Below are 16,286 nucleotides of genomic sequence, written 5' to 3'. Positions count from 1 at the left end.
TTTATTAGCTGCAATTTTATTTTTGAAGGACGCAGTATGAACTTTGAGTAATTTAGTTAAGTTTTCTTGAGAAGGCCAATTTAGCTCCCGGGCTCAGCTGCACCCGCTCCGACGAAAAAAATCAAAACAAATACTAAACAAATTCAAAAAAAATCAATTTTTTTTGTGTGGTAGATATTTTGATGCGTGAGGTTCGCTGCAAAATTCAACTCGTTTGGATATTTGAGCAGCTCTCTGCAAAAAAGACAAAATCGGGGTCTGTAAAAAAGTTTATTGTTCACGAACTGTTTTGACCCGATTTGTCTTTTTTGCCGAGAGCTGCTCAAATATCCAAATGAGTTAAAATTTGAAGTGGACCTCACGCATCAAATTATGTACCACACAAAAACAAATTGGATTTTTTTTTGAATTTTTCTAGTATTTATTTTGAAATTTTTCTGAGCGGGAGCATCTGAGCCCGGATTTTCGAGTTTTCTTCTTCTTTAGATGTGGGTCGGTACTTGTGGTTGGGATCTCCCCACGACCCGTTTGTAATTCCTGTAAATCATACTCCAAACATTGAATAAAGTGTGGTTTACCCCTTAAAAAAACTAGTACTATTGTCCATGGCGTTATTACCCTGGTCCCCGACGGGATTAACTCGTGATTTGAGGGGATACGCGTTGGGCGCTGGCGGCTGCCGCTGCCTCTTTTCCTCCCTGCCCATACTAGTAAGCGTGCACGTGCAACGCACGTCTCTCAAATATAACACATGTCTTTTGAAATCTATTTATTTTTAAGTAAATGTGCCCGGATGTTGCAACAACATCCTCGCGTGTCCCTAATGACAAATATGTGTTCTATGCTTCTACTTATCCTCTTCGCTAGAGCTCACACATCTCATGAGTGGTATTCACCTGGTAGCCTCGTCATCAAGTATGGGGACACATGCTTGGGGTTGTCATGGTCGAACGTGTGCTTCGCAAACTCCATCTCCTTGCTGGCTCTTTTTTTTAACCGCAAACTGTAGAACAACAGTTCTATGGTCAAAATTTCATTAATATAGTATGGTATAAGGGGGGAGGGAAAAACAGAGCAAAAATTAATCAAGATACAATTGGTTACAAACACCTCAGCCAATGCCAGTTCTAGGTATCATATGGAAAGAAAATCTAGCTTGAAAGACTTCTTTGGTCGGAGCAAGCGTCGAAGCTCCCTGAACCTACACATTTTGCAACCTTTGTGTTAGTCAAGGTAAAAAAAATAGCAAGGATTGGTAATCATGAATGTACCATATATCAAGCTATTTGCTTCGTTGATGTCTGGGTTGAAGTATAGCCGAGACTGCTCAGTTGTACGCAAGATAGCATCTGAAATTGAGTGTAAGAAAGACTTAAAAGTATTAGCAGACAACCTAAAACACAATAGCACGAAGCCAAAAGATATGCCAAAGGATATTAAGCATAATATTAACCCATTTAGTTGTCTAGATGACCAGATTAAATCGTAAGCATTATGTGGTTCTTATTTTAGTGAAAAGGAATGTGGTTGAATAATGATTGCCAATGCACGTCAGCATGTATGATTCAGAAACCACACAGAGCATAATTCAGGAGCGGATACATATGTTTTCAGAGCTTGCAGCTCATAATGAAATGCTAGAAAATTTTATCGCCCTACTAAAAACATGAGGAAATTATCAATGTCAAAGTTGTTGCGTCTAATGTCAAAACTAACTACTATATCAAGTTACTGAGATGGTTTTCTGTATGAACATCAATGAAAAAAATAGCACGCTATAGAAAATAGCGTGGCCCCTGAAAATATGCTATTAGCAAGGCATTATAGATTTATTTATTTAGCGAGCCAATTCTCTATATGCTATAGCGTGCTATTAGCGGCGCTATAGCGCGCTGTTTTTTTCAGTGATGAACATTAGTTAATGAAAAAATATATGAGAAAATACTTGTGTAATTAGAACAACAAGAATTTTAAATGTATGGACTTGGATTTCACAACTTAATGTGAACTAACACAGCATTAGAAAGAACAAAAGCCTGGTACAGTTTGCTTTGCAATGAAATTTGATTGAATCATTCAGTTATCAAGAGCAATTGGATAACAAGGGAAGAACAGGAAGGGAGAATCAGAAGGTTCACCTATCAAACGTGAGTAGTAGTAGTTGCCTAGTAGCAGGTCAGATAGGACGACAATAGGCAGAAGAGAGTCAGGCTGCCACAGGGCTTCCTCAAGCTGAAGAAACAGGGAGTCGGGGCAACATCACTGACTTGGCTGGGACCTTGGTGTGTCGTATCGTGTAGCATCGACATCTCATGGTCCTACAGCTGCAAGAAGCAGAATTCCTTGCACTACATTCAGACATAGCTGAGATTAGTTTGTAGTCCACGCTAAAACCTCTCAGATCACTGTTAAATGTCTGGAACTGAAGAATGCAGTTTCTCCTCTTTGTATATGATACGAAGTTTCTTTAGACGGGTAAAATTTCAGTAGAACAAAAAAGGTATCAACTCTTAATTTTACTCCATATGTCTTACCATAGATATGGTTACTGCACCAGCATCCCTCTGTTGAAATCTCAACCACAGAAGTACCAAGCTATTCTTTGACTTCACTCCCAAAAACTGCATGTGCTTGAACGACTATTGCACCTGGAGACAATCCTGCAATCATGAATTCAATGCTTATAAGTTGAAAGGGGCAATGAATGAGAAATGCTAAATGATAGACCTGATGCATAAAAGCAAATAAAACTGTGATCAAAGGACTACAGAGAGATCTGATGTTGGTAAAATGCTGAGTTGAACTGGAACAAATCCTCGGATAAATCAGAACCAGATTATCTATTGTGGTACATAAATCAAGCGGGAACACACAAACAATCAGGAAATGTAGGACCACTTGATGACTATAAACTTGACAGTAAAGATGTCTCATTTTCATGATAGGCTGCTCTATTTGTCAGTATTAACACCAAAGATTTTTGCCTTGCCAATCTATTCATATTCAACCCTTTCATTGCCGTGTACAAAATCTTTTACAGCAAAGTGTGTACATAGAAAATTATGGTGCTTAATTCTGCTTGGTTGATTCTCTTGGTGTATCCTCCTCAGCTAGAAGACCGGAACTACCATCTGCTTGGTGCAGAGTGATCCTATGTTGGTTGATTACGCAAAGTATTGCCACTAAAAATGGGTTGTCCATGTTTCATGTCCTAAGCATAATGTTGTTGCTCCGTTTCAGTATGGTACTATGGTTACAACTTACAAACAAGCATGCATGTGCAAATAATTTTGTTTTAACATCTTAACACCTGCAAGCCATTGTGTTCTGACAAATGATAAAATCAACAGACACCGGCTCCACGATGTTTTAATAACTACTCCTGTCAATTCTCTAGCGTCCCAGTCAACTAGCTAAGGTTAGCATCAGTATTGTCTACTAATCTCTCTCAACTCTCATATTAGATGCATAGAATTTTCTATATCCAATTGTAGTTATTTTAATGGTGATTTGCGATGCTAACTAATTTTGAATTTATTTTGTTTGATCTTCTTAGCGGTTATAAAAAGAAAAGCGCCGCCAAACATCAGAAATATTAATTCAATTTTTATGCATGTTGTTTTGAGTTCTTAACCTACCGATATTGTTAACGGGGCCAGGTTGCAAGTTATCAGTCCCGGTCAAAATTGTCGAACTGTATGATAATCTACACTGAAAAGGGAATTATCTAGGAAAGATCATCTTCTGATGAAATTATTAGTAATTTTGATCTTATTGGCAAAAAAAAAGTTAGCGACACATCAATATAGTATCAATCCACTGAGTTTTTTTCCCTGTATCAAGTTTACTTGCCCCCCCCCCCCCCCCCCCCCCTAAGCCCAAATCCTGGCTCCGCCCCTGCATGACACAAGACAAGAGGAATATCCCCTGGTCAAACCCTTCTGGCATCCGGTCAATGCCATTGACCACGCGGGCCCACAGATGGCCGCCGCGTGGAAAACCGCCCCAGAGAGGGTCCGGGGACTGCATATGCACGTGCCTTGTGGGTGATTTCATGTTTGCATTGATAGTAACAGAGCGAAAATCTAGGCATAAGACAACTAAGATTAATATGCGAAAGGAGTGTACGAGATCAAGAATACACACGGATGTATTGTGTCACTGTTTCCATGGGCCTTTTCGTGCCATGGGCAGCCAAGCTGACGAGGTTCCCTTGGTCGCCACGAGCAGGGATAACCAAGGCTTTGGTAAGTTGGTATTTACTGTTTTTTTTTGTCGCAAAAGAAAACAAAAGAATCTAGAGTAGTAATAAAAAACATTTTTTGTAATTTCCCAACGTTCTGTTTTTTGCAACAGATCCGAAAACCTCGCCTGCCGTTGGATCTATATCGTGCGGATGCGCTCGCCCTGGCTAGTTTTCCGCATATACTGTTTTTTTTCGCTGGCTTTTTCTCTCGATGTTGGATTTGAACCCACGATGAGGGTTAAGGCGGGGCGCCAAACTAGCGCTAGTAACCAACTGAGCTAGGTCTCGTTGCTGTTCTAATGGTAGAGCATAGTTCTATTTGGGTTTTTTAAATCCTATTTCCCCCTTTTTCTTTTCCTTTTTCCCAGCCTGTTTTTTCGATTTTGGATACCTTCCATAAGGTTTCTGAACCATTTTTTCTTTATCTATTTATTTTCTTTTTTCTCAGTTTTTATTTTCACTCCTTTTTTCATGCCTCTCCTTTCTTCTATTTCTTTTTCTTACTTATGTCATTTTTTCTGTTTCTATTATTTTCTTTCCTTTAATTTTTATTTTCCTTCGTTTTTCTTTTTCATTTTTCAAGTTTATTTTTCTTTCTCAACAAATGTTCATATATTCTAAAATGTTTGAAATTTTCAAAATATATTCCAATTTTAAAACTATGTTTCGCCATTTCAAAAGAATATTCAGAAATTCCAAAAAAAACATCAGCTTTTCAAAAATTATTTGCTTCTTTTTATGAAATACTGGAAAATTCATAAATTTTCGAATTTCAATTATTCGAAAAATGCTTGTGTTTTTTCATTTTGTTCATAATTACTAAAAATATTCGGGAATTTCATAAATGTGTGTAGATTAAATAAAATGCTCGGAAAATTTTGTATATATTAGCTTTTTGAAAAAAATATTCACAATATTTGTTTTGCTCTATTTTCAAAAAATATTCACATTTTTTAAAAATTGTTCAGAATTTCGAAATATAAAATCATTTTAGATTTTTTTCAAAGTTTAAAAATCTGTCGTATCTTTCAGTTCATATATGCTGGGCTGCTGGAATGTATCCCGTGCACCTGTATTTGTGGTGATACCAGTGCATCGGATGCCATAGATTACTTTTTTAAATCTGAAGAAAAAAATCTAACATATTGAAACAACAACAATGTATGTTATCACGAAATTTCGTGTAAAAATTGAACATTTCTTGAGATACAAAAAGAAAATTTTGACATCTATATGATAATGGGTTTAATCTAAAGCCCAACTTATGTTATGTGTTATTCAGTGTTGAATTGGTCATTTTGTTTTCGGATTTGCGTTTCGAATTTTGACTTCAATTTTGTGACAACCTACATTGATGTTGTGTGGACGTGCTCAATTTGTTTCAGAATTTTTGAACATTTTAAAGTGTGCAATGTGACTTCGGTGCACCAGATATTTTCCCACTAGGCTGCCTATTTAGACACTAAATCTAGGGAACTATGGTGCAATCGACATGGTTCACTAGCTGGAGGTCATGGGTTCGATCCATCGCACACACATTTTTCACATTGTTCACTTGCAGTTAAGCCGGCCATATGCGAGCGCTAAGGCTCAGATCACATATGCGCACTCGCAGTGGGCCAGCCCATTCAATCATACGGGGGCGCTCGCAACGGCTGGTTTTGGGAAACTTTTGGAAGCTTCCCTGCCGATTTCGGAAAGCTACCTGGCTATCTTTTTTTTTGTTGTCTTTTTACTGTTTTTTTTTCTTTCGGTTGGTTTTTTTCCTTCTTCACTTTCTTGTTATATTTTTGAAAAAATGAAAATACTTAACTTTTTTAAAATTCTTTGCTTTTTTAGAAATACATTCACGTTTTCAAAATTTGTGGTTTTTTCTAAAAAATAATTTCCAAAATATTTCACAACTTCAAGAAATATGCACAAATTTCAGTAAAAAATTTCACATTTTTTAAAACTTGCTCGAGATGTTAGTTTGTTTTCACGTTTTATATAATAGTTTCATATTTCAAAAAATTTGCGATTTTTTCCGAATTTCCGATTTTTTTTAATTAAAAGAAGTATTCACATGAACATTTTTAAAATTCGCAAACATTTTATAATTCAGAAATAGTTTTTATGTTTTGTCTTAGTTTTTGAATTCATAAATATTTTTTGAATTACCGTTCGTTTTTTGATACGTGCACATTTTTGCAAATTCACAGCCTTATTTGCAAATTCACATATTTGCATTTTTTGTAAAATTATAAGTTAATTGACCAAACCAATGAGGAAAAAAAACGAGATATGTGCTATGTGGCTCGGCCAGGTCCATCTTGCAGCAGTAATGCACGCGAGGCGCGCGTACCGCTCGCAATGAGCAATACACAGCAGCACCCATAAGAACAACTAGTTGTGATATACTTCTATAGGCTCTCCAATCTGTCGGTTTTCCATAGCAGCAATAGCACAACTAGTTGTGATATACTGATATTGACAAGTTCACATTTTCAGTTGTTCTTTTTCTCGGCTGCTAGTGCGATTCACTAGATAGATAAATAAAATTAGTAGATGGAATTTAATGGGTAGATATAGAAGTACTTCCTCTACTAATATGGAGTAATGAATATATATGGATTGACGACTTTTGGAGGCCGAGCTCCAGGCAGCTCGATATTTTGAAAACATAGAAAAGCATATTTAGAAGTTTCCAAAAAATCTGAAAGAAAAAATCCATTGAAACATATATGTGTTCCAAAAGAACGTGTCAAATTTTGTTTAATAATGTTGTGATCTGTAGGATGTAAATAAAAAAATCCGGCCCAACAGAAAAAAGGCCGTTTAAAAATGTGTTTGTCTTTTTGTATTCACCACATGTGAGATTCTAATGGCGTCAAATTTTACACATACATAGTATACATGTGTATGGGTGTTCACAAATAAATTTAAAAAAATCGCAATCTGGAAAAATGAAATTTGAAAATGAGCTCCCTGGAGCTCGGCCTCCGTTGGCATTTTCTGATATATATATATTGCAAGTCATTTTCTTTGATGTATATGACAATATAAATTGAAGACTAACCTTGTGCCTTAGGTTTATATAAGAGTTCACATGAATTGCAGTGCTCTTAATGGAGTACTACTATGTAGAGGTGGCATACAGTTCACATGAATCTCTTGCAGTTCGTTTCGTTTATTTGGAGCAGCCAATGTTGCAGTTCACAGAGCAGAAAATGCCCATCGAGCAGAGATATTACATGTTGTATGGTGTATGACTGATTCTACACCAAGATAATATGAACGTACTACTACATTTTTGTGCAGATGATCAATGACAAGAGTTCGAGGTCTCAGATGATTGGAATTCATAAGGCTCATACTGCACCCTGACCGAGTTCATACAGATTAACATAGCACACATAAATGTAAGGTTATGCCATTATAGCTAATTCTAATCAAAGCTAATATACATTAATCAAATAGATGGGAACGAAAGCCCATTTTACCTTAGGCATAAGAGCCACTTCCTTGCCATCACCGATGGCAATCACGATTACTCGGCCCCTAAGCTGGCTTGCCTCTCGTCCTCAGAATAGTCGCAAAAGTTGTTTGTGGTCGCCCCACCTGGAAACACGTTAAGCTTATCAACCATCTTGGCACAGTCCTTGAATAGCTCATAGCGCCGCGCCTTCTCCTCATCGTCCTTGTAGGTGCGATGGTACTTGGCCATCCACTCCTCGAACCTCTTCTTCATGGCTTCCTCCTTGTATGTGCGGTGATACCTGGCCATCCACTCATCATACCTCTTCTTGAAGGCTTCCCCCTTCAGGGCCTCCTCAAGAACAAGATTGCGACCTGAGATAAAAGGTGAGACAAGGTTCATGATGAGGATCAACTAACAAGGCCACAGATCCAGGGGCTGGTCAGTTTAATACCAACATTTGCCTTTCCAAATTTCAGCAAGCCAAAGTTGGGGCTTGGAAACATATTGCCAGCCAAAGTTATGATTGGTATTTTGCCAACTACTAATATAATTTGGCAAGAGACATAGCCACCTAGGCATGCCAGTCTCTGTTCGCATGCCAAATATTGGCAAGGCAACGATTTGGTAGGGAACTGATCAGGCCCCTTAATAGGAACCGGCGGAGCTACATGTATTGCTGCCAGGGCCATGCCCCCCCCCCCCCCCCCCAGTCTTAACAAAATGTCTGAAGAAATTGTTTTAGGAGGTGCTTAATTAGAAAAATGTAGTCTTTGGCCCCCTCAGAATGTGTTGTATTTTCCTTTCGCCCCTCCAGCATTCTTTGTCTAGCTCCGCCACTGTTAATAGGTGCAGTAATTTGCTAAAAAGTTCCAAATGTGCAACTATGTTGTTGTTTAAATAACAAAGAGATTTCAATTCCAAGTACCGTCCAATGGGAAAATCTACATGAATAGAATTCTAATTCTATTGACTTAATCCAATTAATTGAATTAAACTCTATCCTCTGAAGCCAAACAGTTCATCCAACATCTTACTACTCCCTATATGGCGAGACTCTCAAACTCTTTTACACGGCAAGACTCACCCTCTTATAAACAATAGCATTGAGACTATACTAGCCCACTATTTGATTCGAAATTTCGCTGATAGTAGTTTAGTATTGGTCTAGAGAAATAAATTACTAAATCGACTGCGAGCATATTACATCAGAATTTCAATTCAATTACTCAACCTAGATACATCCAATATGTAGGCTTAGGTTTGAAGATTTTAAATTACATTTGTCCATCTGCACGGCCATAAAAATAAAGGCACGTGCATGGCTAATAATAAAGCTCATAACAGTAAATAGCCACAATCAACACCACACAACTACTATGTATTTTCCTACTTGCCTACCAAGTTGCCCTTGCCACGGCCCATTTGATCTCTTGCAAGGTACAGCAAAATTTTGGTATATATGGCTTGCTAGTCATTCCTGCATGCATATCTTTATTACTAGAGCGGATACATTTTCTAGTTTGTGTCTCGGTGATCCATTTAAGAATCTAATCAATCGGTCAGTGCTCAACACTTGCAAACAAACTAATTTGAAGAATACCGAGCTCGAGGAACAGGGCCAGTAAGCTAACCATCATGAACGTAGAAAGAAACAGTTTCAGGTGCTCCATATGGACTATGGAAACAAAACTTGTACGTTCCACCCCTTGGAGCATTAAACTCGAATTTCTCACCAGATTTTCCCTTCAACGTATATACAGTGTTACCGCCTCGTGAAGTTACCTATGTTCACAAACAGTATTATTAAACATGAGCAAGGCGGTCCATGGATCAATTGCAAAATGAAAGAAACAGAGAGAAGTGCATATTTCAACCCCGAACTTTTGCCCTAGTCTAATTTACAACCCCGAACTCCAATACCGTCTAAACTACAATCCTCAACTCTCAAAACCGGTCAGGATTCAACCCTTCTCTCTCTGTTGACCAGTTTTGACACGTTGACTAGTGAACTGTAAATTAAAATAAAATAAAAATGAAGTTGAAAAAAAGAAAAAAAAGAAAATACTATTTTCTTTTTTCCACAAGGTGAACAATAAATTCAAAAAGAATTAATAAGTGTAACAATAGTAAAATTTCAAAAATAATTTTGATTTTTTCACTGGCTGAACAGTAAATTCAAAAAAATACCAAAAATTCAAAAAAATGAATATTTTTTTGCATGGAATATGTGTCAATGTGTGAGGTCCGTGCCAATTTTCACCGCGTTCGGACATTTGAGTAGCTCTCAGCCAAAAAACAAAATCAGCCCGAACAATGCATGAACAGTTAAATGTGTTCACAGACCCCATATTTGTCTTTTTCGCTGAGAGCTACTCAAATATCCAAACAAGCTTAAAAAATTTGTAACTTTTTTTAAATTACCACACTAGGTGAAAAAATATAAAATGATTTATTAATTCACTGTTCACCAAGAATTTTTGTGCTGATAATTAAATGTGTATAGAAGAGAGGGGCATACAGTACGGACAAAATTAGAAAGAAAATAAACCAAGAATTTTTTGCACTGGTAGGCTGGTAGGATGTTTTACGTGTTGTTAATGAAGCAAGTGAAAACTGATGTGTTGGTCCTATGAGGCATTAGCACAACGACTATCCCATTATCTACTATAATAAGCTGTGCTCGGCTCCGACGAGGGAGGGGCGATAAGGGCGGCGCGCTTTCGGCTCGCTTCAATGCTTATAGTTATCGCTAGGTGGTCTATGAATATGGATATAATTTATTTCTGATGTTCATTATACTGCCATGGTTGAAGATGAATAGATTGAATATTTCTCGCAAAAAAATGAAAACCATATAAAATCAGGCCATGGATTATTTTTTTCAAATCCATGGTAATTTTACTTTATTAATATTTTTCCTGACACTATTTAGTGTTATTCACTATGGCTGTTTTTAGCCCATTTTCTATTTGTTTCGCCCATTTTTCTGTAAGGCATGGTAGTGGGAGTTCCTAATCGGCGCCGGACCACCAAAGGGGACCGCCACAAAATGATACATTACTCTCTCCGTAAACTGATATAAGGGCACTCTTATGGAGTATCGAACCTGCGCCCTAACCTACTAACAGGATTTCAGCCAACCACTAGGGCGTGTGGTTGCAAGTATTAAATTGCAGCGCTAAAACTTTAACAACTATCAGAGCCGCTCATACGTCACAGATTTCGAAAAAAATCCTCAACATGCAGAAACTCGTTGCCCTACAACAAAAGTTCATCAATTTTATAAAATATTTTTAAAAAAAAATTAATAACGTTCGTAAAAAATTGAAAAGAAAATTCACCATCGTAAAAAAAGTTCACCAATTCGCAAAAAAGTTCATCCAATTATAAAAAAGTTCATCTAATTTTAGAAAAAGATCATCAATTTTAAAAAGTTCATCAATTTTAGAAAAAATATCATCAAATTTGGAAAATGTTCATTGCATTTGAAAAAAGGTTCATCGAATGAAAAAAATATTAGTTGTTAAAAATAGTTCACTAAAATTAAAAAAAGTTCAGTGATTTTGAAAACAAAAGTCCATGAAATTTGAAAAAAAATATCATCGATTTGGAAAAAGCTCATGCATTTAAGAAAAGAAAAAATGAAAATCAATGATGGAAGAAATCTGGAAGAAGAAAAAATAGAAAAAAAATGGAAAATAGGAAAAAGAAAAAAAGAGAGAAGGAAGGAATAAAAGAAAGGAAGAGTTGAAGCTTAGTAGATCCTGCTCCGCGACGCGTTGGGTTTACGAACGAACCTCAATGTGTGAGGTCGTGTGTTCGATCGAAATCACTAATTGAGAAGTAATTGAGTTGTACTCCTTTCAAAGATCACTCTCATCTCCCTAGGTTGTGACAAGTGGCGTGTTGCATGTGCGCCACTTGTTGTAATCTGGGAATTTTCTCTTTTTTCGCAGATCCGTTTATTCAAAACGTTTTATCTCGTAAACGGTGTGTCGAAATCTCGAACCGTTTTCATCATTGGATTCCTCGCGTCGAGATCTTCAAAACTAAATTCCACATTGATAACAGCCGTTCCTCTCGCGGAAGCAAAACGTGCCTCTCACAGAAGAAAAATATATATGTTTTTCGTTTCCAAGAGGCACGGCTGTGCCTCTCGTGGAAGCAAAACTTGTCTCTCATGAAGGAAAAAAAAAAGGATAAAACGCGTTTTTTCCTGTCAAGCAAAAACGTGTCTCTCACGAAAGAAAAAAGAAAAACGTGTTTTTTCACGCAAAATTGTTTTCCAAATTTTTTGTCGAAAAGATAAGAAAGACCGGTGGAAATCAAAAAGTAAAAAAAAAACATTTAAAAAGCAGAAAACGTGTGCGAACAAATAAAAAAATCCATAGGAAGTTCCCAGGGCGCAACACGTGGCGGCGCCTGAGAACAAGTCAAGTGGCACGCTCTCAGCCTCACCACAAGTGATCGTTGCGAGACTCCTGAAGGAGCGCTCGTTAACTAGTTGCTCCCTATTTGATTCACAATGACCGTCATTGTTTTTTTCGTATTAATTTACATAGTAACGAGCACCTGCAACGTCAAATAGGGTTTGCCCACGGTAGTACTTTTTTGGATCTTGAACTTGGGCCATTTCTAGTCTGCTTTTACACTACTAGGAAAAGGGCTATAGCTAATATGGACATTAATGGCGCATCACACCCACGGTGCGCCACTACTGATATTTTCTTTTTTAAAACTAGTAATGGCGCACCAGGGCATAGTGCGCCATTACTAGTTTTAACTAGTAATGACGCACCACACACTCTGTGCGCCACTACTAACAATTTTTTTTTAACTTTTTTTTTCAAAACTAGTAATGGCGCATCAGGTTATAATGCGCCATTAGTAGTTCAAACTAGTAATGGCGCACCACAACCACGGTGCGCCACTACTAACAATTTTTTTTTTTGCAAAACTAGTAATGGCGCACCACGTAACAGGTGCGCCATTAGTAACCAGGGTTACTAATGGCGCATTGTTAGGTTGTGCGCCATTGGTAACCTGAGAGCAGCTAGATATTTTGGACAGCCACCTATCACACTCACTCTCCCTACTTCATTCTCTCCACCTCCTCCTCCAAGCTTGTCTCGGCTGCCTCCTCACCTCATTTGCACCATAGATTCACCCAAATTAAGTGGTTAAATTTCCTTTTTTTGATAGGTAAGTAAGGGGAAAGCTTTCTTTATGTTGTAGATCTACTTTTTTCTCCCTCCAACAACGTGCACATGCACTTTTTATGGCCTAGCTAGATCTACGTATGTTTGTGGTGTTGCATATGTTTGTGTTTGCAGGTACCGGTATTTGAAATGCGATAGTTGCCAATATTTTGCCGGAATATTGATTCATTTTCGTTTCGGCGAGAATTTGGCACTATGCATTCTTTTTGGTCCTATTTTTAGGCAAAGTCATGCCAAAAACTCATATTCGCCTTGTCACAGGGTGCCGAGCACAACCTGATGACCTATGAGGCGTACGATATCAACGGCTACACATTACACCGAGGACAAGGACATGGAGAGCGATGGTTATCAGAACTCCGGGGTAACGATGGAATCCTACACCGGTAACGACAAGGACAGATACTACGGAAGGATCGAGGAGATCTGGGAGCTGAGCTACGCTGGAGAGAAGGTCCCGGTGTTCCGTATCAGATGGGCCAAGAGCGTCCTAAAAGAAGACCGGTATTTCACCACCATGGTTATACCCGAAGCCAAATCCAAGACCGCGGGTGTAGAGGTCACCGTGAAAAATGAGCCATGGGTACTGGCTTCCCAAGTGGACCAATGCTTCTTCATTACCGACCCGTCAAAGCCCAGTCGTGTTGTCGTGAGGAGAGGCAAAAGGAAGATCATCGGAATGGATGGAGTCGCCAATGAGCAAGACATCGACAAGTACGGCGACCCGAAGATGGAACATGACGACGACGATGAAGTGCCATACACCACAAGAAGAAGCAGGACCACCCTACCTAAAGGACGTCCGTTCAACAGAAGAACTCCATTTGCAAAAAAGAAGGGCAAGAAGATTGTGAAAAGATAGCTAGCTAAGATCGATTGTATTTAAATTGTAGTCTTCATTTCTCGATTGTATTTCGACATATTGAAATGATATTTCTTCTGTTCTAGTCCTCGTGAATATTTATTTATGTTTATTCTGGTATTTATGTCTATTCTGGTATACCAATTTTTATTTATGTTTATTCTGGTATTGAATTTCTAACTCACAAAAGTATTGAATTTGTTAATATTTTTTGAACTCATGAATTTTTTTAAATTTCATGGGCACGTTTTGACTTCATGAATATTTTTTCAAATTTGATGATATTTTTTCATATTCATAAACTTTTTACCAATTCACAAATGAATGCAATTAAAAAAATTTGATGATATTTTTTCAAATATTTTCAAATAACAAATTTGATGATATTTTCAAATAACAAATTTGATAATATTTTTTCATATTCATAAATATTTTCAAATAACAAATTTGATGATATTTTTTCACATTCATAAATGTTTTCAAATTTTATTGTCATTTTCTAAAAAAATATTAGATGCAACTAAAAAAAGTTACTAATGGCGCACCAGGGGAAGGTGCGCCATTGCTATCGATGTACTTATGGCGCACCCCTAGGAGGTGCGCCATTGCTAAGCTTCCCCCCTCTATCCCTCCCTAGACCCCCCTCGCCCCCCGCGCCAGATCCCCCTCCATCTCGCTATCCCCCTCGCCAGACCCCCCCTCCCCCATGCCGCCGACGACCCCCCGCACCCGACGACCCCCGCGCCCGCTCCGCCGCCGGAGCACTAGGAGGAGGAGGCCCGCGTCCACCAGGAGAGGAGCCCGGGCACTTCTTCTTCCTCCGACCGACCCCATCTCGCCGTCGCCACCGCTGCTCCGGTCCATCCCCGCGGCAACCGAGGTGTCCACAAGCCCCGTGGTGAGCTCCTCCCTCGCCCCCCTTTCCCCCTTCGATTTAGATGCCGTAGGACGCCGACTCCATCGTGCCCGAACCCTGCTTACTGCTGCTGCACGGCATACGGCCTCGCCGTGCGCCGGGCTTCCTTCTGCTACCACGTCCTGCTGCACGCGCGCCGCACCCGGCCACGCCTCTGAAGTCCCTGGCCGCGAGCCCCACCTCACCTGGCCAGTAGCCCTGCATGCGCCCATGCTCTGCCTCACGTCCACCAGGAGAGGAGGCTCGGTGCCATCTTTTTCTTTGGAAATTTTAAAACTAGCTACACTACATGCATGCTTGGGTGCAGAACGCCATTAGGTTGCAAACCATCCTAAGTAACGAGAGGAGAAACCACATTAATTAATTAGGTTAGCTGTTTCATGCACTAGGATTGAGGATGTAGAATCAAGTACACTAGTGATTACTGCCTACATGTAGAATCAAGTACAATGAGGCTGTTTCATAGTCTTGGTGATTTTGTTTACTGTCTCCTAATTACAAATCGTGCATCTTGCGATTAGGGGGAACACTGCAACGTGGTAAAGTACATCATTAGTACTAATTATCAGCATTATATATGGAAGCATATGGTCTATACAGACTTGAACTACTTGATTAAGGGTGCCGGAAGCTGCAGGCAGCAGGCTCTTGTTGGTGTTTTTCTCTTTGGTGGTTAGCATTGACACGGCATATTGCAGCTTCTACTGCACCTGCACCTGCACTTTCATTTCAGAGAGTGTTGTTCAGTTATATTCCATTTTGGAGAAAATTTCCGCCTATTGCAGCTTTTGCTGCACCTGTTCTAGAAGTAACATAGAGTAGTAACAGTGTTCGTTCATCCCAGTGGCCTTGTTTTCGATGGCTGGTTGAGCATTTTAGTGGGTAAACACCTAAATAAGTTGGGCCTTTTCTTTGAAGCCTAAATAAATGGATTCTCATGCCTTGTGGCGTTAGATTGTATCATTGGGGATGTTTAGTAGGCAAAGCAGAAGAAAGGCAAACTAAACTATCTGGTGCTGTGCAATCCTAGTTGATTATAGTGCCAATTGGCAAGCAGAAGTGGGCAAGCATCATTCACTTCTGTGCTTGCTGCCTCCCTCCACCAGAGAAGAGAATTATTGATTTAGTGAATATGGATATATATATATATATATATATATATATATATATATATATATATATATATATATATATATATATATATATATATATAGTGCTTGTTCATCCCAGTAGCCTTATTCTTTGATGGATGATTGGACATTTTAGTGGCTAAAGCTAAATAGATTATGCTTTCTCTGTGAAACCTAAACAATCTGGGCATGGCCGTTCTACAGCATTAAGGCTACATAGCATGCCATTAATGTGTCATATGTTCTGTAGCATTAAGGCTACATAGCATGCCATTTTTGTGCCTTGTATTAATTGCTTTCCCTACATGTTTGCAGGTTTAAGTGAAAAAAGAGGAAGAAAGGAGAATCAGGTAGGGTTTCATGGCTAGAAGATATATTGCTGGGTTTTGTCTCCGACCATCGTGTCGTGATGATATTGGGTGGGATAATGATTTTGCAGGTACCCCGAGAGGC

General features: G+C 38.8%; 1 protein-coding gene and 1 long non-coding RNA gene across 2 annotated transcripts; both read right to left on the bottom strand.

The window, feature by feature from the left end:
• Positions 1-764: 764 nt before the first annotated feature.
• LOC120973904 (uncharacterized) lies at positions 765-1,322 on the bottom strand. The gene is made up of 3 exons (XR_005769553.3): positions 1,272-1,322; positions 1,111-1,201; positions 765-1,003 (listed from the first exon to the last, which is right to left on the bottom strand). It is a non-coding gene; the product is annotated as an uncharacterized lncRNA (long non-coding RNA).
• Positions 1,323-7,775: 6,453 nt separating this feature from the next.
• On the bottom strand, positions 7,776-14,907 carry LOC109758736 (uncharacterized). The gene is made up of 2 exons (XM_073507575.1): positions 14,769-14,907; positions 7,776-8,077 (listed from the first exon to the last, which is right to left on the bottom strand). The coding sequence occupies exons 1-2, from the start codon at positions 14,905-14,907 to the stop codon at positions 7,776-7,778; spliced, it is 441 nt and encodes a 146-aa protein (XP_073363676.1).
• Between the last annotated feature and the right edge of the window lie 1,379 nt (positions 14,908-16,286).

This window comes from Aegilops tauschii, chromosome 2, assembly GCF_002575655.3.
Source record: "Aegilops tauschii subsp. strangulata cultivar AL8/78 chromosome 2, Aet v6.0, whole genome shotgun sequence".
NCBI classification, from domain to species: Eukaryota; Viridiplantae; Streptophyta; class Magnoliopsida; order Poales; family Poaceae; genus Aegilops; species Aegilops tauschii.
This window is presented reverse-complemented; position numbering and strand designations above follow the sequence as displayed.

Coding starts and splice junctions, on each gene's coding strand:
- LOC109758736 (XM_073507575.1), bottom strand. CDS start 14,907: ATGCAGGGCTACTGGCCAGGTGAGGTGGGGCTCGCGGCCAGGGACTTC. Junction 8,078..14,768: donor CCGTATGCCGTGCAGCAGCA/GTAAGCAGGGTT, acceptor CTTTTATCTCAG/GTCGCAATCTTGTTCTTGAG.